This window comes from Saimiri boliviensis, chromosome 2 (assembly GCF_048565385.1).
Source record: "Saimiri boliviensis isolate mSaiBol1 chromosome 2, mSaiBol1.pri, whole genome shotgun sequence".
Taxonomy (NCBI): Eukaryota; Metazoa; Chordata; class Mammalia; order Primates; family Cebidae; genus Saimiri; species Saimiri boliviensis.
The window spans coordinates 81,836,823-81,864,491 of record NC_133450.1 but is presented as its reverse complement, the minus strand read 5'-3'; the positions used below and the strand labels follow the sequence as shown (position 1 = coordinate 81,864,491).

The window sequence follows — 27,669 nt, the reverse complement described above, 5'->3', positions numbered from 1 at the left end:
TCTACAGCAATTCTAAACCATAAACACAAACCTGATAATAAACACATTTGGTCAGAAAAACTAATGAATCACTTTCTTTTTTTTTTTAATATATTTTTCTTTAATATAAAGATGGGGTTGCACCATGTTGGTTAGGCTGGTCTTGAACTCCCAACCTCAGGTGATCTGCCCGCCTTGGCCTCCAAAGTGCTTGGATTACAGGTGTGAGCCACCACGCCCGGCCTACTTTTTTTTTTAAACCAGGTCTCAGTCTGTTGCCAGGGTATAGTACAGTGGCTTGATGACAAGTCATTCCAGCCTCCAACTCTTGGGCTCAAGCAATTTTTCCTGGCCTCCCTGGAACTACACGAGCAGGCCATCATGCCTGGTTAATTTTTTTTTTATTTTTGTAGAGACAGGGGTGTCAATATGTTGCCCAGGCTGGTCTCAAACTCCTGGACTCAAGCAATCTTCCCACCTTAGTCCCCCAAAGTGTTGGAGGCATGAGCTACTGTGCCCAGCCTAATCTTTCTATTTTTTTTTTATTAATAGTTACAGACACACAAAAAGTTGCAAAAAATATATGGAGATGTCCCACATGCCCTTCAACCACCTTCCCCCAAGGATAACATCTTACATAACTATAGTATATTATCAAAACCAGGAAATTTACATTGGCACTGAGATACAATTCACATACCATAAAATTCACCACTTTATAGTGTACAATTAAGTGGTTTTTAGTATGTTTCCAGAATTGTGCAACCCTCACCACTAACCACCTTTTAAAGTCACCATGGGCTAGGCACAGGGGCTCATACCCATAATCCTAGCACTTTGGGAGGCTAATGTGGGAGGATTACTTAAGCCCAGGAGTTTGAAACCAGCCTGCTCAACATAGCAGAACCCTGTCTCTACAAAAGAAAATTTTTTAAATTAGCTGGGCTTGGTGGCATGCACCTGTAGTCCCAGCTACTAGGGAGGCTGAGGCAGGAGGACTGCTTGAGCCCAGGAGTTCAAGTGTACAGTGAGCCAAGATCATGCTTCTGCACTCCAGCCTCAGCAACAGGGCGAGAGACTGTCTCAAAACAAAACAAAACAAATAATACCATCGTAGCATAATTCTCAAGAATAGAAAACGCGATGGGTTCATTTTTTTCACCTATTTAGCTCAAGCTAATAGTAATATTACATTTGGTTTTTGTTTGTTTTTTTTTTGAGACAGAGTATTGCTCTGTCGCCCAGGCTAAACTGCAGTGCCACCATCTCACCTCACTGCAACCTCCATCTCTGAGGTTCCCAGGTTCAAGCAATTCTCCTGCCTCAACCTCCCTAGTAGCTGGAATTACAGGCGTGTGTCATCACACGCTGCTAATTTTTATATTTTTAGTAAAGATGAGGTTTCACCATGTTGGTGAATGGCTGACTTCATGTGATTCGCCTGCCTCAGCCTCCCAAAGTGCTGGAACTGCAGGTGTGAGCCACAGTGCCTGGCCCTATATTTACATTATTTAATAATCATTTTTTCAGAGCTAATACTTTTATTCATACACATCTACAATCAACATATATTAAGCCCCTAGGTGACACCTTAGTTACTAGCTGTACAAAGATATCTCTGCTCTTCAGTTCACAGTACAGTGAGAGGCAGACATGTGAGTAAATATTCACATTTCAATATGGTAAGTGGTACAAGTTCCCCAAGGCACTGCCCAGCAACAATGTAGAGGGAGTCTACCTTGGAACAAGGAGGCTGGTGATCCATGCAGTGAGAAAAGATGCATATGGAAGATAAGACAAGACAATGCTGGAAAGGGAGGTAGCAGAGAGATTATGGAAGTCCTTTTATGCCATGCTAAAAGGCTACTGTTACCCTGTAGGCAATGGGAAAACCATAAAGGATTTTTATAAGAAAAAATAGAGTTGCATTTGGGAAGCATGTGAAAGATGTGAATCAGTCCACCACTCCACAGGAAGGTAAAACCTACACAATTTGGTTCCCACATCTGGCAAAGGCAAATAGGGAGCCAGAAAATGCAACGTCATCAGCATTACATAGTGGCTGGTCCACGAGAGGGTTTATACCCAATACCAGCGCACTACAGCAGAGTATTATTCAGTGAGGTGTTCGCTATGATTCATTGACCGTTGAATATTTGAAATGTCACCCCCACACAAAGGCCAGGCCCAGAGGGCTCCTTTAAACCATTAAGTCTCTACCATCACACACAGGTGCAACAACAAAAAATAGAAATCAGCCAACATGGTGGCTCACACCTGTAATTCTAGCACTTTGGAAAGCTGAGACAGCTGGATCACCTGAGGTCAGGAGTTTGAGATCAGCCTGGCCAACATGGTGAAACCTCATCCGTACTAAAAATACAAAAATGAGCCGGCTGTGGTGGCTTGAGTCTGTAGTCCCAGCTACTGGGGAGGCTGAGAAAGGAGAATTGCTTGAACTGGGAAGGTGGAAGTTGCAGTAAGCCAAGATCACACCACTGCACTTTAGCCTGGGCGACAGAGCAAGGCTCGGTCTCCAAAAAAAAAAAAAATCTCCAATATTCTCTCATTATCCTCAATCTGCTACTCCAGATTCTGACCACGTATTTCTACGTAAGGCTTATCTCACTCCAACCCCTCCGATTCTCTGGTTTTGATCTTTTGTTTCTCCATTTAGTCAATTATTTTAATTATCCCTGCACTTTCACTAACTTAGGCTATCCAAAGAAAAGACATTACTGGCCATGGAAAGTCCACCTCCTGACACCATGTCTACCCAATCCTGAAGTACCAGACCTGAAGATATACTACACATAGAGTCACACTGGGTCCACTAATCCATTAAGAAATTATTACCGGGCCGGGCGCGGTGGCTCAAGCCTGTAATCCCAGCACTTTGGGAGGCCGAGGCGAGTGGATCACGAGGTCAAGAGATCGAGACCATCCTGGTCAACATGGTGAAACCCCGCCTCTACTAAAAAAAAGTACAAAAAATTAGCTGGGCATGGTGGTGCATGCCTGTAATCCCAGCTACTCGGGAGGCTGAGGCAGGAGAATTGCCTGAACCCAGGAGGCGGAGGTTGCGGTGAGCCGAGACCACGCCATTGCACTCCAGCCTGGGTAACAAGAGCGAAACTCTGTCTCAAAAAAAAAAAAAAAAAAAGAAAAAGAAATTATTACCAAAAAGAGTTAATGGAAACTCTAAACATACAATACCAACCCAGCTAAAGCCCAAGGCTTTCAGGAATCTTTAGGTTGGCGCTCCAATATGTCATTTTATACAATACAGATTTCCATTTGTTTGTACTATCTCAATTAACTAAATATGCAACACTCTTATATTTAAAAATGAACTTACAGTACATGTATCACATTATGCCTTAATGTACATTTACTTATACTATGATTGTACCTATTTAATACCTCTTACCACCAACAGAAGGTGTAACCATCACCCAAAGAATCTGACCAAAGGTATAACTAAGCAGTGATGGCAATTAGAAATGGTGATAGGGCCAGGCGCGGTGGCTCACGCCAGTAATCCCAGCACTTTGGGAGGCCAAGGTGGGTGGATCACGAGGTCAAGAGATTGAGACCATCCTGGTCAACATGGTGAAACCCCATCTCTACTAAAAATACAAAAAATTAGCTGGGCATGGTGACACGTGCCTGTAATCCCAGCTACTCAGGAGGCTGAGGCAGGAGTACTGCTTGAACCCGGGAGGCAGAGGTTGCAGTAAGCCGAGATCGCGCCACTGCACTCCAGCCTGGGTGACAGAGAGAGACGCCATCTCAAAAAAAAAAAAAAAAAAAAAAAAAAGAAAGAAATGGTCATAAAAGACTCTATTAAATGAGAGGCTAAAAGTATAAATAAGGAGATAATAAGAGACGCTCAGAACGGCTATCTTGTGAGGAAAGATGGCAAGAAATAAAATTTTGGAATTCAGAGAGTGAAGAGAAAGTAAAATTCTGACACTGCTTTTGTCATTTTCTTTCAGTCAGAAAGTAGCTTATGTGAGATAAATCATTAGTAAAAATAGTCCATAATATTTTATAATGACACACTGAAAGATCTCATTTGCAGCAAGACAGTATATCATTATAGCTGTCTCTTTAAAAATAATTAGACTGACTGGTATACCCAACATTATGAATTAGAATATGGGTAATATCTCCTTTTCCATAAAATTAAAACACAATTCATAGATGAGCATTCTGTAATGTGGCTATTCATTTAAACAAGCTTTTCTAAATTACTTTAGATTAAAAAGTAAGCAAAGAAAGTAGTAATTTTTCACATTAGCTGTGCTGCTTAGTTGGTTCAGTATCTTATGTCCTACAGCTACACCAAGCAAACTTCTCTCCGAATTTTTTTAAAACCTATTTCACATGTACTAGAATCTGAAGCTGGCATAGTTTGAAGAAGTTGCATTCCAGTACTGAGACTGCCTTATGTTTTTATCAGAGTTTCACTACTCAACAGCCAAATTTATTTTAATAGTGTAACTTCCAAATGGCGTCCCAAACAGCTGATGGCCTATTCTGTTAGGTAAGTATACTTAGAAAATGCAGGCTTAATATGCCTTGTAACATTCCAGACCTCATTGCCAATCCATGAAATCCTTCTGACCTACAAACCCCCAAATCCATAATAACTTTGGGGCTTTTAGAGTCTTCTAGAAGCAAGGCTAGGCATGGTGGCTCACACCTGTAATCCCAGTACTTTGGGAGGGTGAGGCAAGTGGATTGCTTGAGGTCAAAAGTTCAAAACTAGCCTGTCCAATATGGTGAAACCCCTTCTGTGCTAAAAATATGAAAAGTAGGCCGGGCGCGGTGGCTCAAGCCTGTAATCCCAGCACTTTGGGAGGCCGAGGCGGGTGGATCACGAGGTCAAGAGATCGAGACCATCCTGGTCAACATGGTGAAACCCTGTCTCTACTAAAAATACAAAACATTAGCTGGGCATGGTGGTGCGTGCCTGTAATCCCAGCTACTCAGGAGGCTGAGGCAGGAGAATTGCCTGAACCCAGGAGGCGGAGGTTGCGGTGAGCCGAGATCGCGCCATTGCACTCCAGCCTGGGTAACAAGAGCGAAACTCCATCTCAAAAAAAAAAAAAAAAAAAAAAATATGAAAAGTAGCCAAGCATGTTAGTGCATGCCTGTAATCCCAGCTACTCAGGAGGCAGAGACACAAGAACTGCTTGAACCAGGGCAACAGAGTAAGACTCCATCTTTAAAAAAAAAAAAAAAAAAAAAAAAAAAATGGCCGGGAGCAGTGGCTCACACCTGTAATCTCAGCACTTTGGGAGGGGAAGATGAGCGGATCACCTGAGGTCAGGAGTTTAAGACCAACCTGGCCAACATGGTGAAACTACATCTCTATTAAAAATATAAAAATTAGCCAGGTGTGACAGCAGGCACCTGGGAGACTGAGGCAGGAGAATCACTTGAAACTGGGAAGCAGAGGTTGCAGTGAGCTGAGATTGTGCCACTGCACTCCAGCCTGGGTGATAGAGTGAGACTCCATCTCAAAAAAAAAACCAAAGATGCTTTTAGAGGCCAAGAATCTAAATGAGGGCAGTCTGGATGCTTTCTTCATCTTCAGTTACCTCTAGAAGTACATGAGATCCTTATGTGAATTGATTAATTCCACTTTTTAGTGTTCTGATCAATGTTCTTACCTGCCTGGTTCAAGTCTAACAAAACAAGAATCTTAGTGGCACTTCCTGCCTTAGTGCCACTTCCAAAGGCTTTGGAATCCTTTGGAAATCCTGAAGCCAACTTTTCCACTCAATATTCTCAAAATTAGACAGAGGCCCAGAGTAGAAGACCTTGGGTTAAATCGAGGTGTAGAGAAAAAACGCTCTGCACCTGTCGGAGGTGAAGGATAATTTGCCTGACTAAGGAGTGCCTGGATGGAGTGCCAGACTACAAGGGTTCCTAATGATTTGGCTTTTTCCTACTACAAGTTCACTGAAAGTGGCCAGACATTTCAGTGTGCCCTGAGGCATGCGAGTTTGATGGACTACTATTTATTTCAGGTCTTGAGCCTGTGGGCCTTTGCTAATTGTTCTGGCTCCCACAATACCACTTCACAGCAAGCCCCCTTAATCTCTCCAATAAAGTGGAGGGTCTGTATTGTCAGTCATCCCCTATTCATCATCAGTCTTTATCCTTTCTTTTTCTCCTTTTCCAGAGCAAAATAACCTATTAGCATTGGCATTCCGCCGAACACTGATTGCCCAAATGCCGAACAGTGCTTTCTTGGAGGTTCCCATCCCCAAAGCTCTAGCCTGGCATTGTGTTGAGTACTAAAAGTACACGCTGTATAGGGCTGGGAACTTCGAAGCTGTCAGGCAGGGGTTCACTGGGGAACTGAGAGACGCAATCCTCAGTCCTCAAGAGACGCAATCCTCAGTCCTCAAGAGAAGTTATTTTTGGTGGCCACTCAGGTTTAGGAACAGAGATATTGAAATGTGCCTTTTAGGACTTCATGGGTCACATTTCTTAACTGTTAATGCACAATTGGGGCTGCACTGTATTCATTAAAGGATTTTCAAACATCAGCTAAAAGTTGCAATTTGATACCTTCTTTTTTGTCAGATGATTAAACTGATGCCAAAGAAAAGAGTCATCTTGGAAATAAAATTCATATGTAGTTACTACAGTCACAGAATGAAGACTGAAATCTGAATCCACCTTTTTTCTTAACATAATGCCGTTGCTTTTTGAAAAAATCTTAATTTGTGTTATACGTTTTTAAAATTAGACTTAATTCAACACTGCCTTTATACATTTATTTTTAATTTAGATTGATTCCTCTCTGCATGTCAAGTATAATTACTGCATGACAGTAATTTTCCCTAAGCAAATTTCTGTTGTTTGACTCAACTGTACCAGAGTAAGTCAGATAAACATACTAAAGAAAAAAACTAAAGACTTTACATTTTTAACTTTTCCTCTTAGAAGTAGTCTGCTATTGGCCAGGCGTGGTGGCTCATGACTGTAATCCCAGCACTTTGGGAGGCCGAAGCCAGCGGATCACAAGGTCAGGAGATTGAGACCACCTTGGCTAACAGGGTGAAACCCCGTCTCTACTAAAAATACAAAAATGAGTCGGCCATGGTGGCACACGCCTGTGGTCCCAGCTACTAGGGAGGCTGAGGCGGAAGAATCGCTTGAACTCAGGGGACGGAGGATTCAGTGAGCTGAGATTGTGCCACCGCACTCCAGCCTGGTTACAAGAGCAAGACTCCGTTTCAAAAAAAAAAAAAATACAAAAATTAGCCAGGTGTGGTGGTGCGCGCCTTTAGTCTCAGCTACTTGGTAGGCTAGGCAGGAGAATCCCCTGAACCTGCGAGGCAGAGGTTGCAGTGAGCCGAGATTGGGCCACTGCACTCCACCTGGGCAACAGAGCGAGACTCCCATCTCAAAAAAAGAAGAAGAAGAAGAAGAAGAAGAAGTCATCTGCTGTTAACTCACAGCCATTTTATGATTTTTGCTTTTTTTTTTTTTTAAGATAGGGTCCAGTAGCCCAGGCTGGAATACAATGCCACAATCATAGCTCACTGTAACCTCCAACTCCTGGCCTTATGGAATCCTCCCACCTCAGCCCCTCATGCAGCTAGGACTATAGACATACACCATGCCAGCCTAATTTTTAAATTTTTTTGTAGAGACAAGATCTTGCTATGTTGCCCAGGATAGACTCAAACTCCTGGCCTCAAGGGATCCTCCTGCTTTGGCCTCCCAAAGCACTGAGGTTACAGGTATAAACCACAGCCCTTGGCTCTGCTTTCGGCAATTTTTCATAACCTCGTTCAAATTTCATCTCCTTTGAAAAACAATTATTAAAAACAATTATTAGTCCCTCCCCATCTCCCAAACTACAACCCAAATTTGCACTGCCACAACATATCCTTGTCTTAGCTCCAAATTCTGTGATGTTTATAATTGGTTATTTATGTGTTTGTAAACCCTAAGTTGTAAGTCCTTTGACAACAGGGGCCTTGATTCTTCCTTTCCCCCAGTACATCAAATTGTGAACAAAATTTGTTTGAAAAAAACAATATACAAACATACAATAATCATACTGTTTTTAAGTCAGGAGAGACAAAAAATACTAACCAATAAATACAACAGCATCAAACTGTATAATGACATACTGCAGAATCTAATTTAGATGCCTACCTTGAAAATAGGCATGAATATCTGTAGACAACCTAGCATTTACCTTGCAAGGGTAGAGAATCTGCTAAGACAATTCAGAAATAAATCAAAAGTTAGAAATGTGAGATTCATTCTTCGCCTCTCCCTCTCCCTCACAATTTATATCCAGTCAATCAACACTTGTCCATTTTACCTACAAAACGTCTCTGTAACCCTGTAGTATTCTCAAACCTCAGGAAGCCTAAGAATCACCTGGAAGACTTGTTAAACAGATTGCTGACTCCATCCCTGAAGTTTTTGATTCACTAGGTCTGGGATGGGGTCAAGAACTTGCATTTCTAACAAGTACCCAGATAATATGTATAAAGCCTATCTAGGGGCCATACTTTGAGAACCACTGCTTTATCCAATCCCTTATTTCATTTTCCATGCTTTTGACAGACCTCAAAATTTCTACTGAAGCAAAAGAACCCCTGAGTTGTGACACAGTAAAATGACTCAAATAAGGCATAAGAATAACTAGATTTGGTCCTGATTTTGAATGGTTTCTCTTGGTGGCCAGTGGCTGTCTGAGGCTTTGAAATGATCTTTAACATACAGGAACGAGTTCTAGGCATTTCTGGAGCGGTCCAGAGCACCTCTAAATATGAAGCAGCAGATGAGGTCATGGTAATTCAGGGAGTCAGAAGTGGAGGGGTGGGGGGTTGAAAGCTATAATCACTGTCAAAAGGGTGTTTTCTGTAGACAAGTGAATGGAGCTATTGTACACAAACTCAGTGGTTGCCAAGCATGTGGCCCAATTATTTTGCCTTCATGAGCATGGCACGGAAGGATCTCTTTAGAGAACCTGATTCACACAATTTTGTGTTTAGTCTAACAGTAGCAGGCAAAAGCCTGGGGAATTTTAACCTAAGTAAGAGTCTTTACAAGTTCTTGCCTCCCAAATCTAGGATATAATACTGGAAAGTTGGTAAGACCGTAAAAGTAAAACAGAATCCTTAGAAATAAGGTAACAATTACAACTGATGAAAAACCAATATAGGAGCCTATCTCGGTCAAAATGTTGACAACAATGAGGATCACATGCTGACCATGGGAGACAAAATGTCCGTAATTTAAATTTCTCTGAGAAGGTTTTAGCATCATGGAGAAACTGGAGGTTGGAGTATGTGAACTCAGACCCTCTGCTCTCCCTGATTTATCTTTGGCTCTACCTATATTTACAGTGTTTTTAAAAGTCCAAACCTTTTTTTTTTTCTTTTTGAGACAGAGACCCACTGTGCCCCCAGGGATGGTATGCAATGGCAAGATCTCAGCTCACTGCAACCTCTAACTCCCAGGTTCAAGCAATTTTCCTGCCTCAGCCTCCTGAGTAGCTGAGATTACAGGCATGCAACATCACACACCTGGCTAATTTTCGTATTTTTAGTAGAGATGAGGGTTTCACCATGTTGGCCAGGCTGGTCTCAAACTTCTGACCTCAAGTGATCCACCCACCTCAGCCTCCAGGGTTACAAGAGTGAGTTACAAATTGCCAGGGTTACAAGAGTGAGCCGCCACACCTAGCCAAAAGCCCAAAGAATTTTATTGGACACCAGGGTCTAGGGTCTTAAAAGGAATGGAAGATCTGCTTCAATTGCTAGGATAGACATATTAATTGGCATTTTGCTCTTTTAGGGGAAACACCCTTCTCCCTGAAACATAGGAATGGAGATACTTTAGTATTCTTCAGATTTCCTAGCTGCATAAGAAAACCACTGAGGTGGCTGGCCTAAGCCCCAAAGGGTCAAAGCGAGAAAACAGAGAAGCAACAACCATCACCTGGCCTCCAGGAAAGCAGCACTGCCCTTCCTGGACACTACAGAAGTGAGAAACAGAAACTATAAGGTTGCTGCCAATAATTCCATGGTACTCACTTGTTTAGTACAAGCCCTAACTAGGCACATTTGAGGGAAGAGCAGCTCACTGTAAGCTACTCCATGAAACAGGGTCTGCAGAGTCAGAATGTTATAGATGAGGCTATGAAAGGTGAACTCAACTTAGATGTAACTAGAAACAGGATGGGAAGCATGGTTCACTTCCTCTAGGAGCAAGAGGTGAGAAAATGAGGCTGTGATGAGGTCTGCCTCCTGTTTTATGGGGTACTAAGGGGAAAGGTATGCAGGAAACTTCTGTAGCTATGGTGATCCCCACACTCAATATCCTAATTCTGGAAGCACTCTAACACTCCATGAGGCACTGCATCACACAATATTCATTTGATCTAAGACCTCTAAACTTGCAGAGATAGAGGCAGGGGGTGATGGGACCTGAAAGTTCTGAAATCCTAAAAGACAAACCAAAAAGTCATTGGAACTATACCAACTGGCACTCCACTAATTCACCAAAGGAAAATTGCAGAAAATTATGAGAGACCTCAAAGACCTCATAAATACCACATTAACATACTGTGCTTCTCACCAGGGCGAGGGGTCACACAGCAAAATGGTTTGTAATGGAATGGACTGAAACTATAGTTACACAGTTGTTGGAACTGTTTATTGCTTTCAGGAATAAGAAATTTTGAATTGTTGAAGTTAACATAGCAATCATGTAGCACAAACAAATTAGAACAAATATTTACTGAACTATAACTATGAAAGGTACTGAACTAGATGTGATAATTCTTAGGGTTGATGATTTATAGCTTTCTCTTAATCTATTATAAAGTCTAAAGCATAATCTACCATAAAATCAAGTTCTTAAAATAATTGAAAATATTTTAATATAATAGTTAATGTATCATTGGTGAATCTCTTCTAAAGCTAATGCCTTGCATCTTATTTTGGGTTATACATTTTTACAGCTATTCATAAACCACCACATATGTATAACAAAAATGACTATTTTTCGGTATTCAGGTTGTGGTTGTCTAATTTTATGTTGGCAAACATCTTTTGTTTTTAAAGTATATTAATGATAGCACAGACATGATAAATGAGTCTCTGGGCAATGTAACATACAGAGGACTCAGAAACCACACGCTCTTTTATTAGACACTCTGTTGAATTGCCTCATCTAGCATACTCATTCCAAGCATTTAGTAGAATGCAAATTCATACAAATACTCTTTTTGAGGAAAATCTTCTGTGGTGAATGAATGCTTCTAGATTTCTCTTGGATATCACTGACAGTTCCTTAGACAAGACTGTTTCAAAAAGAAAAACAATGAGTGAACAGTTGCGTATCTAGAATGTACCTTGTATACTAAACAGGTTGATATGCATTAGTTTTATACAATAAATATTTAATATAGAAGTAGAAACTGAATAGAAATGCTTTTAGGATTCTAGAAGGTTAATTCTGGAACTATCTTGGTTTCCAGAGTTTAACTAACTTGCTATTGTAACAGAGATCCTGAAGCAGTATAATTACCTGTTCAAGTGTTTTTTTTTTTTAATCAAAATTCATGAAAATACAATAGCTTAGTGTCTTTTTTTCTTTTTCTTTTTTTTTTTTTTTTTTTTTTTGAGACAGGGTCTCACTCTGTTGCCAGGCTGGAGTGCAGTGGTGCAGTCGTGGCTCATTGCAGCCTCTACCTCCTGGGCTCAGGTGATTCTCCCACTTCAGCCTCTTGAGTAGCTGGGACTACAAATGTGCACCACCATGCCCGGCTAATTTTGTTCCATTTTTTTTTTTTTTTTTTTAGTACAGACTGGGTCTCACCATGTTGTCCTGGCTTGTCTCAAACTCCTGGCCTCAAGCAATCCGTCCACCTTGGCTTCTCTAAGTGCTGGGATTACAGGCATGAGCCACAGTGCCCTGCCTTTTCTTCTATGTGAATAAAATTATCCTAGCTCCCTAATAACATCTCAATATCTCTTTTGCATTAATAAAACCAAGAATGCCACTTACCAAATATGAAGCAGTTCTAGGGAATACAAATCACAGTCAAGAAAATAAATGCCCCTATCAAACATAAGACTTGGTAGGATAAAAGGGAAGTAAACATGAACTCTTGTATTTTATAGAAGAGTTTTAAAAAAGAATTGAGTTATGCCAGCCTGAAATTTTACAATTTCATTGAAACTAATCAGAAATCATTTCAAGAGGACCTAAGGGTAAAGTTGATTTGTTTTCAAAAAAGTAAAACATTTCCCAATTCTGTTTTTTATCTGAATAGAATAAGATACAATGTACAGTATATAATCCTGTTTAAATGTTCCTTATTATTTATAATATTTCCAAATCACTTTCTTTTTATTGTAAGTCTCAATATTCACATTTTATAGATGAGGAAATTTGAAGTGATTTGAGGAGTCAGAATGGAGGAAACAAAGATGGGATTAAAAGACAAAAAGACCAGGGTTTAAATACAGTATGGCCAGCAACTAACTATGAACAAGTTCTTCTGGCTTCCTGGACCTGTTCTTTCATCTGGAAAACAGGGATAATACCACCCACCTCTCAAATGATTGATGTAAGGCAAACTATGTAACAAAATGCTTAGTTCATTGTCAGCCATTCAACTAACAACAGCTCTCCCACCAACCCACAATCCCATTTTCTTCACATGAAACAATGGATATAGAATCAATCTACAATGCTGTTGGAGGTAAATGATATAACATGCATGCAGAGTGCCTGGCAAGCACAGGGGTCAATACATTTGTTCTCTCCCTTCCTCTTACCCTAGCTACCACAGCTACTAAGTGGTTGATCCACAATCAAATCCAAATATTGGTTATACTGTGGAACTGCCTCTGCACACACATTCTATTTTATAGTAGTATCTTATTTAACTGCACAATTTAACCTGGCTGCTTAATCTATTATTTTAATGTGTATGTCAGTAAAACCAAATTCATTTCTAGAGTAGCTCACCTTTCAGTAGTCACAAAAAAAATTAACATTTCTGACTTGAAAATAGATATTTTTTCAACACATATTTCTACTAGAAATTTTGTGATATATATTCTTATAATTTATAAACTACTATAAGCTGAAAGATAGTTAAGCTTCTCCTTGTCTGCCTTGGGCTGTGGGGTGGGGGTGGTCACCAAAAAAAAAGGAAAATAGTTAAAAATTTAATCCTTATAAGCAGGGCATGGTGGTACACTTCTGTAGTCCCAGCTACTTGGGAGGCTGAAGCAAAATAATCACTTCAACCCAGGAGTTCAAGTCCAGCCTGGGCAATATATCAAGATCCCATTTCTTAAAATATATATATATTCCTTAGGATATTACATACCTAAGCATGTAAATGACTCCTTTGAGTTCAAAGGAGTACATTGAGTTCAAAGATACTAGGTATCTTTTCATTTTTTATTTTCCCCATTTTCTCCTAAATAACGAAGGTAATAAATGTGTTAAATAAATATATATATGCATAAATGAAACGGATGAGTGAAAAACAGATGAGTAGACCAGATCTGCATTTACGAGGCAATGACCTTCAAAACTGGCAGGGAGCTGTTAACAATGTTCTTCGCAGAGGAGCAGTTATACTACAACCCTCCTATGTATACTTTCATTTCTCATGGTCTACAAATACATTTACGTATCAGAAAGAGTGAAAGAATAGTCTGGTAACTGTGGCAACCTTCACTGAGAAGATACAAGGCATTTTCATTACCTTAATAATTACATCCTAAATGCCAGATCAGAATAAATGCTGCATTATGAAAGGATAGACAAATACTTTGATGAAATTTCCTACAACTGAAATTTACCAAATGTAACTATCATGAATCCATCCCAGTGATACATTTTTGATTCTTTAATACCCTAAGTAGTCTCTGCTTATGCTAAGGCACTAAAATCATTCTAAAATAGATACCTTATTGAAACAAAAATATGGCATACAGTACTTTAAGGAAAACCAGTTCAAATTATCACCAAAAAAAATTAAAATACACAGTATTACAGTGCCTAAAATGTTGGAAATATTGCTTAACCTAATCAGAAGCTCACAGATCCTTTCCATACTGATTTAAAAGACCCTGTGCCCAATGTTTAACAAATAAGCACATGCACGCGCGCACACACACACACACACACACACTACAGAAATGCATGAGGGGAAAGTTGATAAGAAAAGCTCAATATCTAAATGTTCAAAAAAGCTACATGCAGAAAATGTTAATTTCCTATAAGATACTGTCTTTTTTCTCCATTTCTTCAAATGGGTAAAAACAAAAGCAATTCACAATAGTGGTGCCAAAGAATGACAACATTACACATACTTTACAATCCCTGTGTTTTTCAGATTCTATGCAAGAATCACAATGCACAATATTAACGTGTCTAGACAGTGGACACTTACTACAGTGTGGCCATATTACGCTAAGCTTAATTTTTAAGTGGCCTAGATATTTTATAAAATTAAATTGTAATAATGTAAAATGAGAGCAGTCGGAAAATAAGTACAACCACAGTAGGATATGGCACAAATCCAGTAAGTCGTCTTTAACTCAAAAATAATATTTTCCTCAATAGCAATAAAAACTACCCACAATTATAATGCCAATAAGCAACCTCAAAGGTTTCACTAATAGGGGAAAAAAATAACTATATGCCTCCTTGCAATACTTTAAAACCACAAGGTTAACAATCATTTCTAGTGAAATGGTGATGTGAATTGTGTTTCATTTGTATTCCAGACGTTGGCAAGTTAATGACCTGTCCTGGAAATTATTTCACATACTCCAAAAGTATTCTCAGGACTCAAGCAGTCTAAAGCTCACACTGCCCTTGATATGCTATTGATAAATGCCTTAAATTTTAAAACAAAAGACTTTTTAAAAGCTCTAGACAATATACTCAAATGGTGAAGATGTCAAGTCAATGTATTCTCCTACCCCAGGAAAACAAAAAAACAAAAAAACTGGTATGGCACAACGATAAAATAGGAACAAAAAGTAGTATTCCACGCATTCAGCAAGGAAATAATACACAGCATCTCTCTATCATATTCAACTACAAAAACCGTTTTACTTGATGGCTAGCATCTTTATGACTGCTTAGTCCGTATTTAAGTGGCCTTAAAAAGAGATTTTGTGTTCTTTCTCTGCCCTCATGTATCTTTGGCAGCAGTCAGCGCTTATGCCCAGAGCTGGTTTCGAGGGGAGGGAGAAAAGGGAAAGTGAGGAGAAGGCTGAACTGAGCACCGAGTCAGCAGAGAGCAGCTGCTCTCATACACTACCCAGCATCTTTCTCACACACAGCTATTTTCCGCTATTGAGCACGGTCAGCAAAAATAAATAAATAAGGAGGCGGGGGGCAAGGAGACACTGAGGGTAGGACCCAGGCCGACAGTTTATGTCTGTCACATCTGAGCCAGAAGCCTCCTCTGGTTTCCTGCTGTAAAGGCAAAGGATCAGGTGAGAACCCTCCGGGTCTAACTCAATTTGCTTCTCCACAAAGAGCAGTTTCCGGCGATGAGCGCAGGATCCTCCTGGCTGATGAACTAAACACGGGAGCATAATCAATGTTTTCAATCTCTGACTTTCTCATAAAGGAGGAGAGAGGGCTGTGACTGCATTCCCGGGAAAGACTACTACTCCTGACGTGCACACAGCAGTAGTGAAGGAACAGGAGCAAGAGGTTGTAAAAATCCCTTCAAAAATACCAGGTTCTGAAAGAAATGCTGTGCAGCATTACCGTATTGTTGGCGTTTTTAAAGTCGCCGATTCTTCCTGGCCATCGCTAAGCCCCAGATCGCTGGGACTTGTTGCTAAATCTTTACCTCACACCCCCCAAAACCGCCTAACACAATAAGACTTGGGGATCGAAAGGCGGGAGGGGGCCTAAATCTCTAAAGCCCAGAGGGCTGGGCTCTCTTCAATAGGCCACTCTGCATGGGCTGCATTCAGTTCTACCTTCCGAAAGCTCTGACTCACAAATGCTGGGGGGGAGGGGGGAGCGGAATTATGACATAAACCATTATCCTTCCAACCAAAGAAAGATAAGAAAAGCCAGCCATACGTCCTTGCCTGGCCAGAGAGCCAAAGCCTGCGCCCCCGACGGGGCGGCCGGGCTACAAGCCTACCGCCCTGCCCGCCTCCCTCCGGGCGTCCGGGAAAGGTGCACGCTACCCGGGCGGGCTCGAGGAGCCAGGACGGGGCGCCCTCACCCCGGGAGGGCAGGGGAGGACTTGGGGGTGTGGGACGCGGAGACTCGCCCCGTGGCAGCGGTAACACACCGAGTGACAGGGCTCCGGCAGGGGCTCCAGTGATGGTACCCTGCACTGGGGCGGTCCGCCGTAACCAGGAACGGACAAAGCACGGCGCTGGGGCGACCCCCGGGCGGCGGCCGCCGCCTGCCAAGTTGACCGGACTCGGGGCATGAGGGGGTTCCGCGGGCGGGGCGGGGCGGCGCAGTGCTGACCTGGATGGTGCAGGTGTACTCGCTGTCGTCCAGCAGCCTCACAGTGCAGCTGTACTCGCGCTCCAAGCTCCTGCTGCTGCCGCTCATCAACCTGCTCAGCATCTTCCCGCCCGCCCGCCCCGGAGCGACGCGGCGGCGCTGCGGACCCTGAACCAGGCGTCCCTCAGCCCGGCAGCTCCGCGCCGACCCCGGGCACTTGCACCATCACCCCGGCCCCGTCGCTGTCGCTGCCTCCTGCTAGCCTCGTTCCTCCTTCTTAGCCTCCTCCTTCGCCTCAGCCGCCACCGCCTCCCCCCAGCCCAGATCAAACGCCGGGCTCTCTTTCCTCGGCGCCCCACTGCCAGTGCCCAGCTCGTGGGGCGGGGCCTCAACCTGACGGGGCCAATGGGAGTCAGCGCGGCGGAACCGAGTGGCAAACAGAAGAGCCAATAGAGATAGGGCACTGGGATGATGGGCGGAGTAAAGAAGCAATCACAGAAAAGCAGTCGGACCTAGTCAAGCCGGACCAGCCCTCTAGCGTCCCAAACGAGGGGCTCCCGTCCTCCCCGTGGTTCCTGTGGATGCTGTTTCCCCTCCCCCGGGCCAGGTGTGAGCACCCAACTGGATTGATGTCTGCCACCTGAGATACATTTGAGCTGTGTTTCCCGAGCTAAGCCCCGCACCCTGCAACACCGTGGTTCCCGCCCTCTTGGGAGCGGGAGCGAGGAGGCGGCGGGTGCTGGATCACAGTCCCTGCACCTGCAGAATGCGGGTACCTCTCGCTCCAGATCAGGCGACTGCCCCCACCTGTGCTGTATCCTAAGTCGCACCGTCTGGCCTCTGTGCTCCAGCCCTCTTATTTTGGGGAAGAGGAGCTACTTAAATAAAAGCTAAAGGGACCTCGAGGTTAAGTACCCGGGTTTAATCCCCCAAAAAACTCTCCACTCTAACATCCTTTGCCTCCTTCTTTTTATTTTAGAAGACAAAAGGAGACTGCTCCTTCAGCTGGTAGGGAGCAGAGGAAGCAATGAATCTTCTCCTTTCACTTTTAGAACTGGAATTATGTCTTCAGACTTTCCCAATAAAACACCAAAGTATGTCAGGAGGTATACATCAAAAAGAATTGTCTCCTTCTCTTTGTCACCCCAACTCTACAGACTTCAAGTTTTTTTACCCAAAACTTCACTAAGAAACATAATATTCTCTCTGAAAGGTTCTTGAAGGGAGGAAACGTTAAAAAATAATCGTGTCGCCGGGCGCGGTGGCTCAAGCCTGTAATCCCAGCACTTTGGGAGGCCGAGGCGGGTGGATCACGAGGTCGGGAGATCGAGACCATCCTGGTCAACATGGTGAAACCCCGTCTCTACTAAAAATACAAAAAATTAGCTGGGCATGGTGGCTCGTGCCTGTAATCCCAGCTACTCAGGAGGCTGAGGCAGGAGAATTGCCTGAACCCAGGAGGCGGAGGTTGCGGTGAGCCGAGATTGCGCCATTGCACTCCAGCCTGGGTAACAAGAGCGAAACTCCGTCTCAAAAAAAATAAATAAATAAATAAATAAAAAATAATCGTGTCAGCCTGGTGCAGTGGCTCACACCTGTAATCCCAACATTTTGGAAGGCCAGGGCAGGCGGATCACCTAAGGTCAGGAGTTCAAGACCAGCCTGGCCAACAAGGTGAAACCGCCGTCTCTACTAAAAATACAAAAAATTAGCCAGGTGTGGTGACAGATGCCTGTAATCCCAGCTACTTGTGAGGCTGAGACAGGAGAATCGCTTAAACCCAGGAAGAGAAGGTTGCAATGAGCCAAGGTAGTGGCCATTGCACTCCAGCCTGGGGCACAAGAGATTAGCTGGGTGTGGTGGCACACACTTGTAGTGCCAGCTACTGGAAAGGCTGAGGTGGGAGAATTGCTTGAGCCTAGTCAGGGGAGAAATTTGCTGTGAGCCAAGATTATACCACTGCACTATAGCCTGGACGACAGAGCCAGATCCTGCCTCGAAAAAAAAAAAAAGAAAATTGTAATAAAAAAAATGGCATATCTGCTTAGATGCTCACCTAACTGAAAGACTAGTTAGATATTCATTCATGCTTAGGTATAATATTCAGAGAGAACTTCAAACTCTCCCTTCTTTCTCTGATACAAAATACTTTGTGAGGAAAACAGAGAATGAAAAAATAATGGAAGAAAAGAAAGAATCTAGATGTATGCCTCCACAACAAAGCTCATGAGAAGAAGCCCAAGAGGAACTAGAAAGGAAGGGCTTATATAAAACCAAACTGAACTTTGGGAGACTGGGCGGAAGAATCAATTGAGCCAGGAGCTATGATTGCACCACTGCACACCAGCCTGGATGACAGAGCAAGACTTTGTCTCTAAATAAAATAAAATAAAAAGTAAAACCAAACCGAGGAATATTTTGTTTGTCTTTGTTTTTGTCAAATCTATTAAGCAGGATGCCACGGATGGAAAGGGTTTGTTTAATAAAAGGCCTCATTTGCCCTTGAGAACCAGGGTGCCATAGCTTTCATGTGTCTTTGAGTATAAAGGAGGCCTCACTAGGACATGACAAACATAGGCCTTTCCCATCAAAGTTTCCCACAACACAGCTAAGACCAGCCTGTAACTCCTAACAATATTTAGAAAAAAAGAATAATCCAAAGTATAACCTGCAAGTATGATACGGCTACTCTCAAAGCCTCATGTTCTATGAATTAGATACAGGCCTGGCCTTACTGTCAGGCTTCCATTCTGATTCATGTGGCAGAAGACAACTTCCCGTCTCCAGCAAGAGTTTCCCTAACTATGTCTTAGGCATTTACCTCCAATCACTGTGAAGAAAACAACTCTCCTCACCCTGGTTAGGGTACACTTTTCAAGTCCCATTTTCTGTCCCAGGTGCTACCTCTTCGTAAGATGACTGACCATGGAAATATCGACTTTTCTGGAGGAAACCCCAACCTGCATGCACAAGGGTATGACCTTGACCTCTGAGCCAACAGGGCCATCATATCAGAACAAAATAGTACACATCAGCACATTTCTCACAAAGATTATTCATTCTTTACCTGTGGGTTAAGGTAAAGCCTTGTTAAAGCCAGTCCAGTCCCTTTATACATAATTATTTCTCCAGCAAGCAGTGGAAATCATGCCTGTCCTTGCTTTCCAATATTTATTAGGTCTCAGCTTCTGCTCTCCAAAGAGCAGGGGCTCAAAAGGACGTTCACATCTCCACAGAAATAACAATGTATTGACACATACATGCTCTAAATCCACAAAGAGGAAAGAAACGGATTTTCTGTTCTTCTCTTCTACAACAATGTCTGCAGAAGCAGTACTTCTGCTCCACACACAAAGATTTGCATATTCAAATGGAGCACTCTGCTTCTCAGTGTAAAGCATTTATATTCAGGTTAATGGTTGCTTTATAATTTTCTAAGAGTAATACATGTCTACTTGATTGAATATGAGTAATTAAGCAATTCATAGTTTTCCCAGAGTACTCTGCCCTTGAAGAAATGCTCTAGTTTTCCCTTCTATCAGGACATAAAAGCACATATAGTTTGAGAGACAATTTTCTACCTAACCTTAGGACCTTCGGCTAACTCCTATTACATGTAGAAGAGGTATTTTATGTTTGGAAATATAAGCAGTACAAGTGCTTTTTAAAATGCCAAACTACAAACATTTACTGAGCATTTACTATGTGTTAGGCATTGTAACAACATTCTAGAATATCTAAGACATAGCCCAGATATGGGAAAAGGAAATAAATCAAGAAGTTTATTAAAAAAAAAAAAATCTGGCCACGTGCGGTGGCTCACACCTGTAATGCCAGCACTTTGGGAGGCCAAGGCAGATGCATCACGGTCAGGAGATTGAGACAATCCTGGCCAACATAGTGAAACCCTGTCTCTACTAAAATACAAAAAATTAGCTGGGAATGGTGGTGCGCACCTGTAATCCCAGCTACTCAGGAGGCTGAGGCAGGGGAATCGCTTAAGCCCAGAAGGCAGAGTTTGCAGTGAGATCATGCCACTGCATACTCCAGACTGGTGATTAAGCAAGACTCCGTCTCAAAAAAAAAAAAAAAAAATTCTTCCCAGTGTAGAAGACAGTGTTAGATGTATGTAAACTAGCTATAATACAATACATGGAGCATGGGCAAAGTACTACAAGAGCACAATAAATGGTACAATTATGTAGGCTTAGTTAGGAGAGACAGTGAAGCCTTATAGAGAAAGCACATTTGAGTTGGACCTTGAGGACTGGAGTAGTCTCTTGATTGTGAGGAAGGCAGAAAAGATGGATATGGGATGGGGAGTGATGTTTAATTAGAGGAAATTGTATGAGCAAAGACACAGAAGCCCAAATAAGGTTGAGTATAGCATGTTCCAGAAACTGCAAGTTTCCCTGAATGGATAGCAAGTGAGGTACCTTGGCCAGAAAGAGATGGATTGAAGCCAGGTCCTGTAGGACTTTCACTGACATGCTTAGGAGTTTGGACTCTGTTACACAGTCAGTAGGCAGTTATCGGAGGTTTTTAAATAGAGAAGTGACAGGATCAGCTCTGTGTTTTAAAATGATAATTTTGATAGCAGTGTGAAGGATTAATAGAGTATGAAGAACTTATTTGCTGGGGGAAAATGGAGTCTGAAAAAAATAGAATATCTCTAATGAAGCATCAGAAGCATTTATAATAGGTCTCCCAGATTTGGGTGACAGGCTTTATTATATTCTCCAATCAGTTATAGCTCATTTTTCTTATATTTCCAGCTAGTTTTCAGCCATTATTCTAGCAACAAATGTGAATGAAACAAAGCAAATTAATTCATTCATTCAAAAAAAAGTATTGGTGATCTACTATGTGCCAGTCCCCATGTCATGTGCTGACAGAATTCAAAGGTGAATAAAATATATCTTCTCCAATCCTCAGAGAACTTACAGTCCCATGCAACCAGAAAAATTCCTTCAACATTTTAAAGTCATATATTTATGTAGATTGATATTCAATATACATTGGTTTAAAAAAGATATAAAGGGGAAAGGCAGCAAATATATGAGAAATAGCCCAAAAAATATGAGCAAAGAAAATATACAAAGAAGAAATCAGAATAGTTCATATTTCTTGGCCAAGCACCATGGCTCACACTTGTAATCTCAGTACTTTGGGAGGTTGAGGCAGGTGGACTGCTTGAGGCCAGCAGTTCAAGACCAGCCTCGCCAACTAAATCCCCATCTCTACTAAAAATACAAAAATTAGCTGGGCTTGGTGGCGTGCGCCTGTAGTCCCAGCTACGCAGGAGGCCAAGGCAGGAGAATCACTTCAACCCGGAAGGCAGAGGTTGCAGTGAACCGAGATCACGCCACTGCACTCCAGCATAGGTAAGAGAATGAGACTCTATCTCAAAAAAAAAAAAAAAACAGAAAATAGTGTCAGTTGATGACTTGCTCTGTGAAATGAGATATTTAGTATTTGTATGCTTTCTTCTGCCTCCATATTCCAACTTCTAATTTTGTAGTTTCTATTATTTCTATTTTGTCAGGGTTTCTAATATTTATAGGTTTTGGCAACCATACAAGGAGGCTTCAAAAAGTTTATGACAAAAAGAGAATTAAAAGATAAACATTAAAAAAACTTTATTTCTCAATATAACCTCCATCAAGTTCAAGACACTTATTTATTTTTATTTATTTATTTATTTATTTTATTGCATTTTAGGTTTTGGGGTACATGTGAAGAACATGCAAGATTGTTGCATAGGTACACACATGGCAGTGCGGTTTGCTGCCTTCCGTCCCCTCACCTGTATCTGTCATTTCTCCCCATGCTATTTCTTCCCACCTCCCCACCTCCCCGTCCCTCCCCCATTTCCCCCCAACAGACCCCAGTGTGTAAGACACTTTTTAAAATGATGATATTTAGTCCATCCCTGAAGAACTGAGCATCTTGGAAATTTAACCATATCAATGCAGTCTTTTACATTAAAATGTGTGACCTTTAAAGATTTTTTTTTAGCTGGGCGCGGTGGCTCAAGCCTGTAATCCCAGCGCTTTGGGAGGCCGAGGCGGGTGGATCACAAGGTCAAGAGATCGAGACCATCCTGGTCAACATGGTGAAACCCCGTCTCTACTAAAAATACAAAAAAAGTAGCTGGGCATGGTGGCATATGCCTGTAATCCAAGCTACTCAGGAGGCTGAGGCAGGAGAATTGCCTGAACCCAGGAGGCGGAGATTGCAGTGAGCCGAGATCGCGCCATTGCACTCCAGCCTGGGTAACAAGAGCGAAACTCCGTCTCAAAAAAAAAAGGTTTTTTTTTTAATATTAGGAAACAAAAAGAAGTTAGAAGGAGCCAAATTAGAATGGTAAGGTGGATGCGTAGTGATTTCCCATCAAAACTCTCAGAAAATTGCTCCTGTCTGATGAGAGGAAAGGAATGAGCAGGAACATTGTCATGGTACAGGAGAAATCTCTGGTGAAGATTTCCCAGGCTTTTTTTTTTTTTTTTTTTTTTTTTTTTTTGCTAAAGCTTTGGCTAACTTTCTCAAAACACTCTCATAATAAGCAGATGTTATGGTTCTTTGGCCCTCCAGAAAATCAACAAGCAAAATGCCTTGAGAATCCAAAAAACTGTTGCCATAACCTTTGTTCCTGAGTGGTCCACTTTTGCTTGGACTGAACCATTGCCACATCTTGGAAGCCATTGCTTTGATCGTGTTTTTGTCTTCAGCACAATCTGGTAAAGCCATCGTAAACTAGTAGAGCCATGTCTCCTCTTCTGATACAATTCTTTGAAGAAATGCTTTAGGATCTTGATCCCACTTAAATTTTCCTTGGAAAGCTCTGCTCTTGCCTGCAGTTGATCTGGATGCAACGGTTTTGGCACCCATCAAGTGGAGAGTTTGCTCAAGTTTAATTTTTTAGTCAGAATTGTATAAACTGAACAAATTGAGAGTTCCGTGGTGTTGGCTATTATTTCTGCTATTAATTATTGGTTCTCTTCAATTAGGGAATAAACAAGATTTTTTTCCTCACAAATAAATGTGGATGGCCTGCCTCTGTAGGCTCCATTGTCAACATCATCTTGTCCCTTCTTAAAACGAGTTATCCATTTGCAAATTGCTGATTTATTTGGGACACTGTCCCCATAAACTTTTCATAAAGCATCAGTGAGTTTACCATTCCTCCACCCAAGCTTCCACCATAAGTTTGATGTTTGTTCTTAGTTCAATTTTAGCAGAATTCATGTTGCTCTGATAGGGGCTCTTTTCAAACTGATGTCTTATCCTTTCTAGTGCTTCAAAGTAAGTCCTGTTCTACATGTTATAAAAAGTTAGAATTAGTTTATTTTCGTGCAAGAAATGTTTGAAATCAATGCATAGTTTTTTGAGGTTTTTGTTGTTGTTGCTGTTGTTTGTTGTTTTTTTGAGACAGGGTCTTGTTCTGCTGCCCAGGCTGGAGTGGGGTGATGCAAGCATGGCTCACTGCAGCCTCAACCTCCTGGGCTCAAGTGATCCTCCCACCTCAGCCTCCCAAGTAGCTGGGACTACATGTGCATGTCACCATGCTCAGCTAATTTTTTAAATTTTTTTTGTAGAGACAGGGGTGGGGGCGGTTTTCACTTTGGTTGACCAGGCTGGTCTTGCACTCTGAGCCTCAAGCAATCCTCCCACCTCCACCTCCTAAGTAGCAATGACTACAGGCTTCTAAAGAATAGAGGCAAGGCGAGGAGCCACACCTTACTGAACCAGAATATTCTGTTTCTTTTATTGTCCTACTGCCCTACTTTTTTTGAGACAGAATCTCACTCCATTACCCAGGCTGGAGTGTAATGGCGTAATCTCGGCTCACTGCAACCTCTGCCTCCTGGGCTTAAGTGATTCTCGTGCCTCAGCCTTCCTAGTAGCTGAGATAACAGGCATGTGTCACCACACTCAGCTAAATTTTGTATTTTTAGTACAGATGGGGTTTCACCATGTTGGCCAGGCTGGTCTCAAACTCATAGCCTCATGTGATCCACCTGCTTAGGCCTCCCAAAGTGCTGGGATTACAGGCGTGAGCCACCACGGCTGCCCCCTGCACTTTTTTTTTTTTAAATAACATTTCACTTGTGTGTAAGGTTTTCCCCCTTACCTTGTTGCAGCTGCTATTTGATCTTTGTCAATGTATTTTTGTTTTTCATTTCATTAGCTATTGGTGTACAGAAAAATCTGTGACTTTACCTAATTCTTCTATCTTACTCAGAACTCGGCTGAGCTCAACTGGGCTTGAAGTAGTTGCGAATCAAAGATACTTTCATAAAGAGGTTCAAACAGAAGAAAAAGGAAGCATAAACATTCCACAATGGACATTCTAATTATTCAGTAAATGCCTGCAGAATTAATTTCAGTTTTCCTGGACATAGTTCAACTAATTAAAATTGCAAATCATTATTACACCTTATCATTTCACTTTTTCCATTATAGTAATAAGGGAGCATTCACTATATGCCAGAGACTATCGTGAGTACTTTACATATATTACCTAATTGAATTCTCAAAATAGTGTGGTTAGATTGTGCTATTGTTATCATCTTCATTTTATAGACGAGGAACTTTCAGCGCAATGAGACTAAACAACTTGTTGAAAGAACATAGTAATCAAGAGGCAAGACCTGGACTCATACCCAAGTGTCTGGTGCCAAACACTGTATTTTTAACAACTACATTATACAGCCTTCGTTTTTAGGAATTTAGTGGAAAGAGCATTGAACGTGGAGTCAGAAGACCCAGCTCTAACATTCTATGCTACGTCATCTTGGCAAAGCATTTAAATTCTGTTTCTCATTTGTAAATAGGGATTATAATGCCTTCTCTGGTTGTTCTGAATCATAAGACTTTTGCTTAAAAATGGCAAATTGAACACATGCATTTACCTCTGCTGTCACACTGAACCACTAAAGCAACAATAAAGTGATTTTTAAAAGGCTTTAACCAGGCCAGGTGAGGTGGCTCATGCCTATAATCCTAGTTCTATAAAAGGCTGAGGCAGGTGGATCCCTTGAGCTCAGGAGTTTGAGACCAGGTTGGGCAATATGGTAAAACTCCATTTCTACAAAAAATACAAAAATTAGCACCTGGTGGTACACGCCTGTAGTCCCAACTACTCGGTAGGCTGAGGCGGCAGGATCGCTTGAGCCTGGGAGGTGGAGGTTGCAGAGAGCTAAGATCGTGCCACTGCACTCCAGCCTGGGTGACAAAGTGAGACCCTGTCTCAAGAAAAAGAAAGAAAAGGCATAAACCTAAAAGACCGATTTAATGGAAAGGAGCCATAACAACAACATTTTGGAATCCATAATGTATATGGATGAGTAATAATTGAGCAAAACCAAGCAAGCTGAATCCAGACCTAGCAGGGGAAAGCTGAGAAGCAACCTGATTTGCACTGTGGAATGTACAAAATATTTAGAAATTGATTTACCTGTTCATTTGGAAATGAAGGTAGAATTGAAAACGCCAATTGTTAGAAAGTCAATTTAAGAAGCAATTCCTAGCCAGGCAAGGTGGCTCATGCCTGTAATCCCAGTACTTTGGGGGGCTGAGGAGGGTGGATCACCTGAGGTTAGGAGTTTGGGACCAGCCTGGCCAACATGGTGAAAACCCATCTCAAACCAAAAAAAAAGCAATTCCGTTCTCTGACTATATGGTGAAACCCCGTCTCTATTAAAATACAAAAAGTAGCCAGGTGTGGTGATGCACCTATAATCCCAGCTACTCGTGAAGCCAAAGTGGGAGAATTGCTTGAACCTGGGAGGCGGAGGCTGCAGTGAGCAGAGATCAAGCCACTGCACTCTAGCTTAGGCAACAGAGCGAGACCTCATCTCAAATAAACAAACAAAAAGAAGCAATTCCCTTCTCTGACACTGTGCAACCAAGCTTTTTTTCTTCATCCCACCAGAAGACTGAATTCTCTGGAGAGACTAAAATAGAATTTCTGAACCAGAATGGGGTCACCAGAAATTTAAGAAATATCTCTAACATAAAATATAGAGACTAAAACAAAAGGAAAACAGGCAACTTGAAGGACAGAAAAACTAACTAGGAAAAAGAAAAACTTCAAAATGAAAATTATTAGCAAATATCCTAATAGAGATAGAAGATCTTGTATCCAGTAAATAAGTCTGGGATGCCATTTAGAAAAATAGGGGGGAAAAGCATTGTCATTTGCAAATGTAAAATAAAATAGGATAAGTGAAAAATAAAACTGAATTGAAATAGAAATAGGGGGCAAGGGCCAGACATGGCAGCTCATGTCTATAATCCCAGCCAGCAGTTTCAGAGGCTAAGATGGGAAGATGGCTTGAACTCAGGAATTTGAAACCACCCTGAGCAACACAGTGAGACCCTGTCTCTACAAAATAAAAATTTTAAAAATTAGCCAGGTATAGGGACGGGTGCCTATAGTCCCTCAGGAGGCTGAGGTGGGAGGATCACTTGAGCACAAGAGGTCAAGGTTGCAGTAAGCTGGGATCATGCCATTGCACTCAAGCATGTGGTCGATAGAGCAAGATCCTGTATTTAAAAAAAGAGAGAGAGAAAAATGGAGGACAAAAAATTATCAAAGGCATAATTCAAGAAAATTTCCAAATTTAGAGTGGCTACCAAGTGTCCACACCAGAACATATTACTATTGATAGAAACAAATCCGCACCATAACATAGTACTGTGAAATTTTAGAACAGTAGGAACAAAAAAAAAGCTTCCAGAAAAGGAAAAAAAAGTTACAAACAAGCATTTGAATTACATTGAACTTCTCAACAGCAGCATTAGAATCAAGAAAATAGTAGAACAGCATTTACAGATTCTGAAGAAAATTATTTCAAATCTAGAATTCTATATCTAAATACACTACACTTGAGTAAAAATACATTTTTAGACATGTTAAGAACACAGTATCTTATAGTCTTATGTATCCTTCTTCAGGAAGCTTTTGAGGGATGGGCTTCCCAAAAATGTCAGAGCAAACAAAGAAATAAGAATACATGGTAAATTGTGTTATGTCGCCTGTAATCCCAGCAGTTTGGAAGGACAAAGTGGGAGGATCACTTGAGCTCAGGGGTTCGAGACCAGACAGGGCAACATGGCAAAAACCCATCTCTACAAAAAATACAAAAATTAGCCAGGTGTGGTGTGGCA

The 27,669-nt window shown here is 41.7% G+C and overlaps 1 protein-coding gene across 6 annotated transcripts in view; it reads right to left on the bottom strand.

The window, feature by feature from the left end:
* The window catches only part of FRMD5 (FERM domain containing 5), a 349,168-nt gene extending 326,825 nt beyond the window's left edge, over positions 1–22,343 (bottom strand). The window contains exon 1 of one of the 6 annotated variants that reach the window (XM_074393702.1): positions 16,516–22,343. In XM_074393702.1, the coding sequence (XP_074249803.1) occupies positions 16,516–16,617 (102 nt within the window). In that variant the 5' untranslated portion in view covers positions 16,618–22,343. The remainder of the gene's footprint in view (positions 1–16,515) is intronic. The other 5 variants (XM_074393703.1, XM_039469327.2, XM_039469330.2 and 2 more) reach the window with 5 other exon arrangements.
* Positions 22,344–27,669: the final 5,326 nt, after the last annotated feature.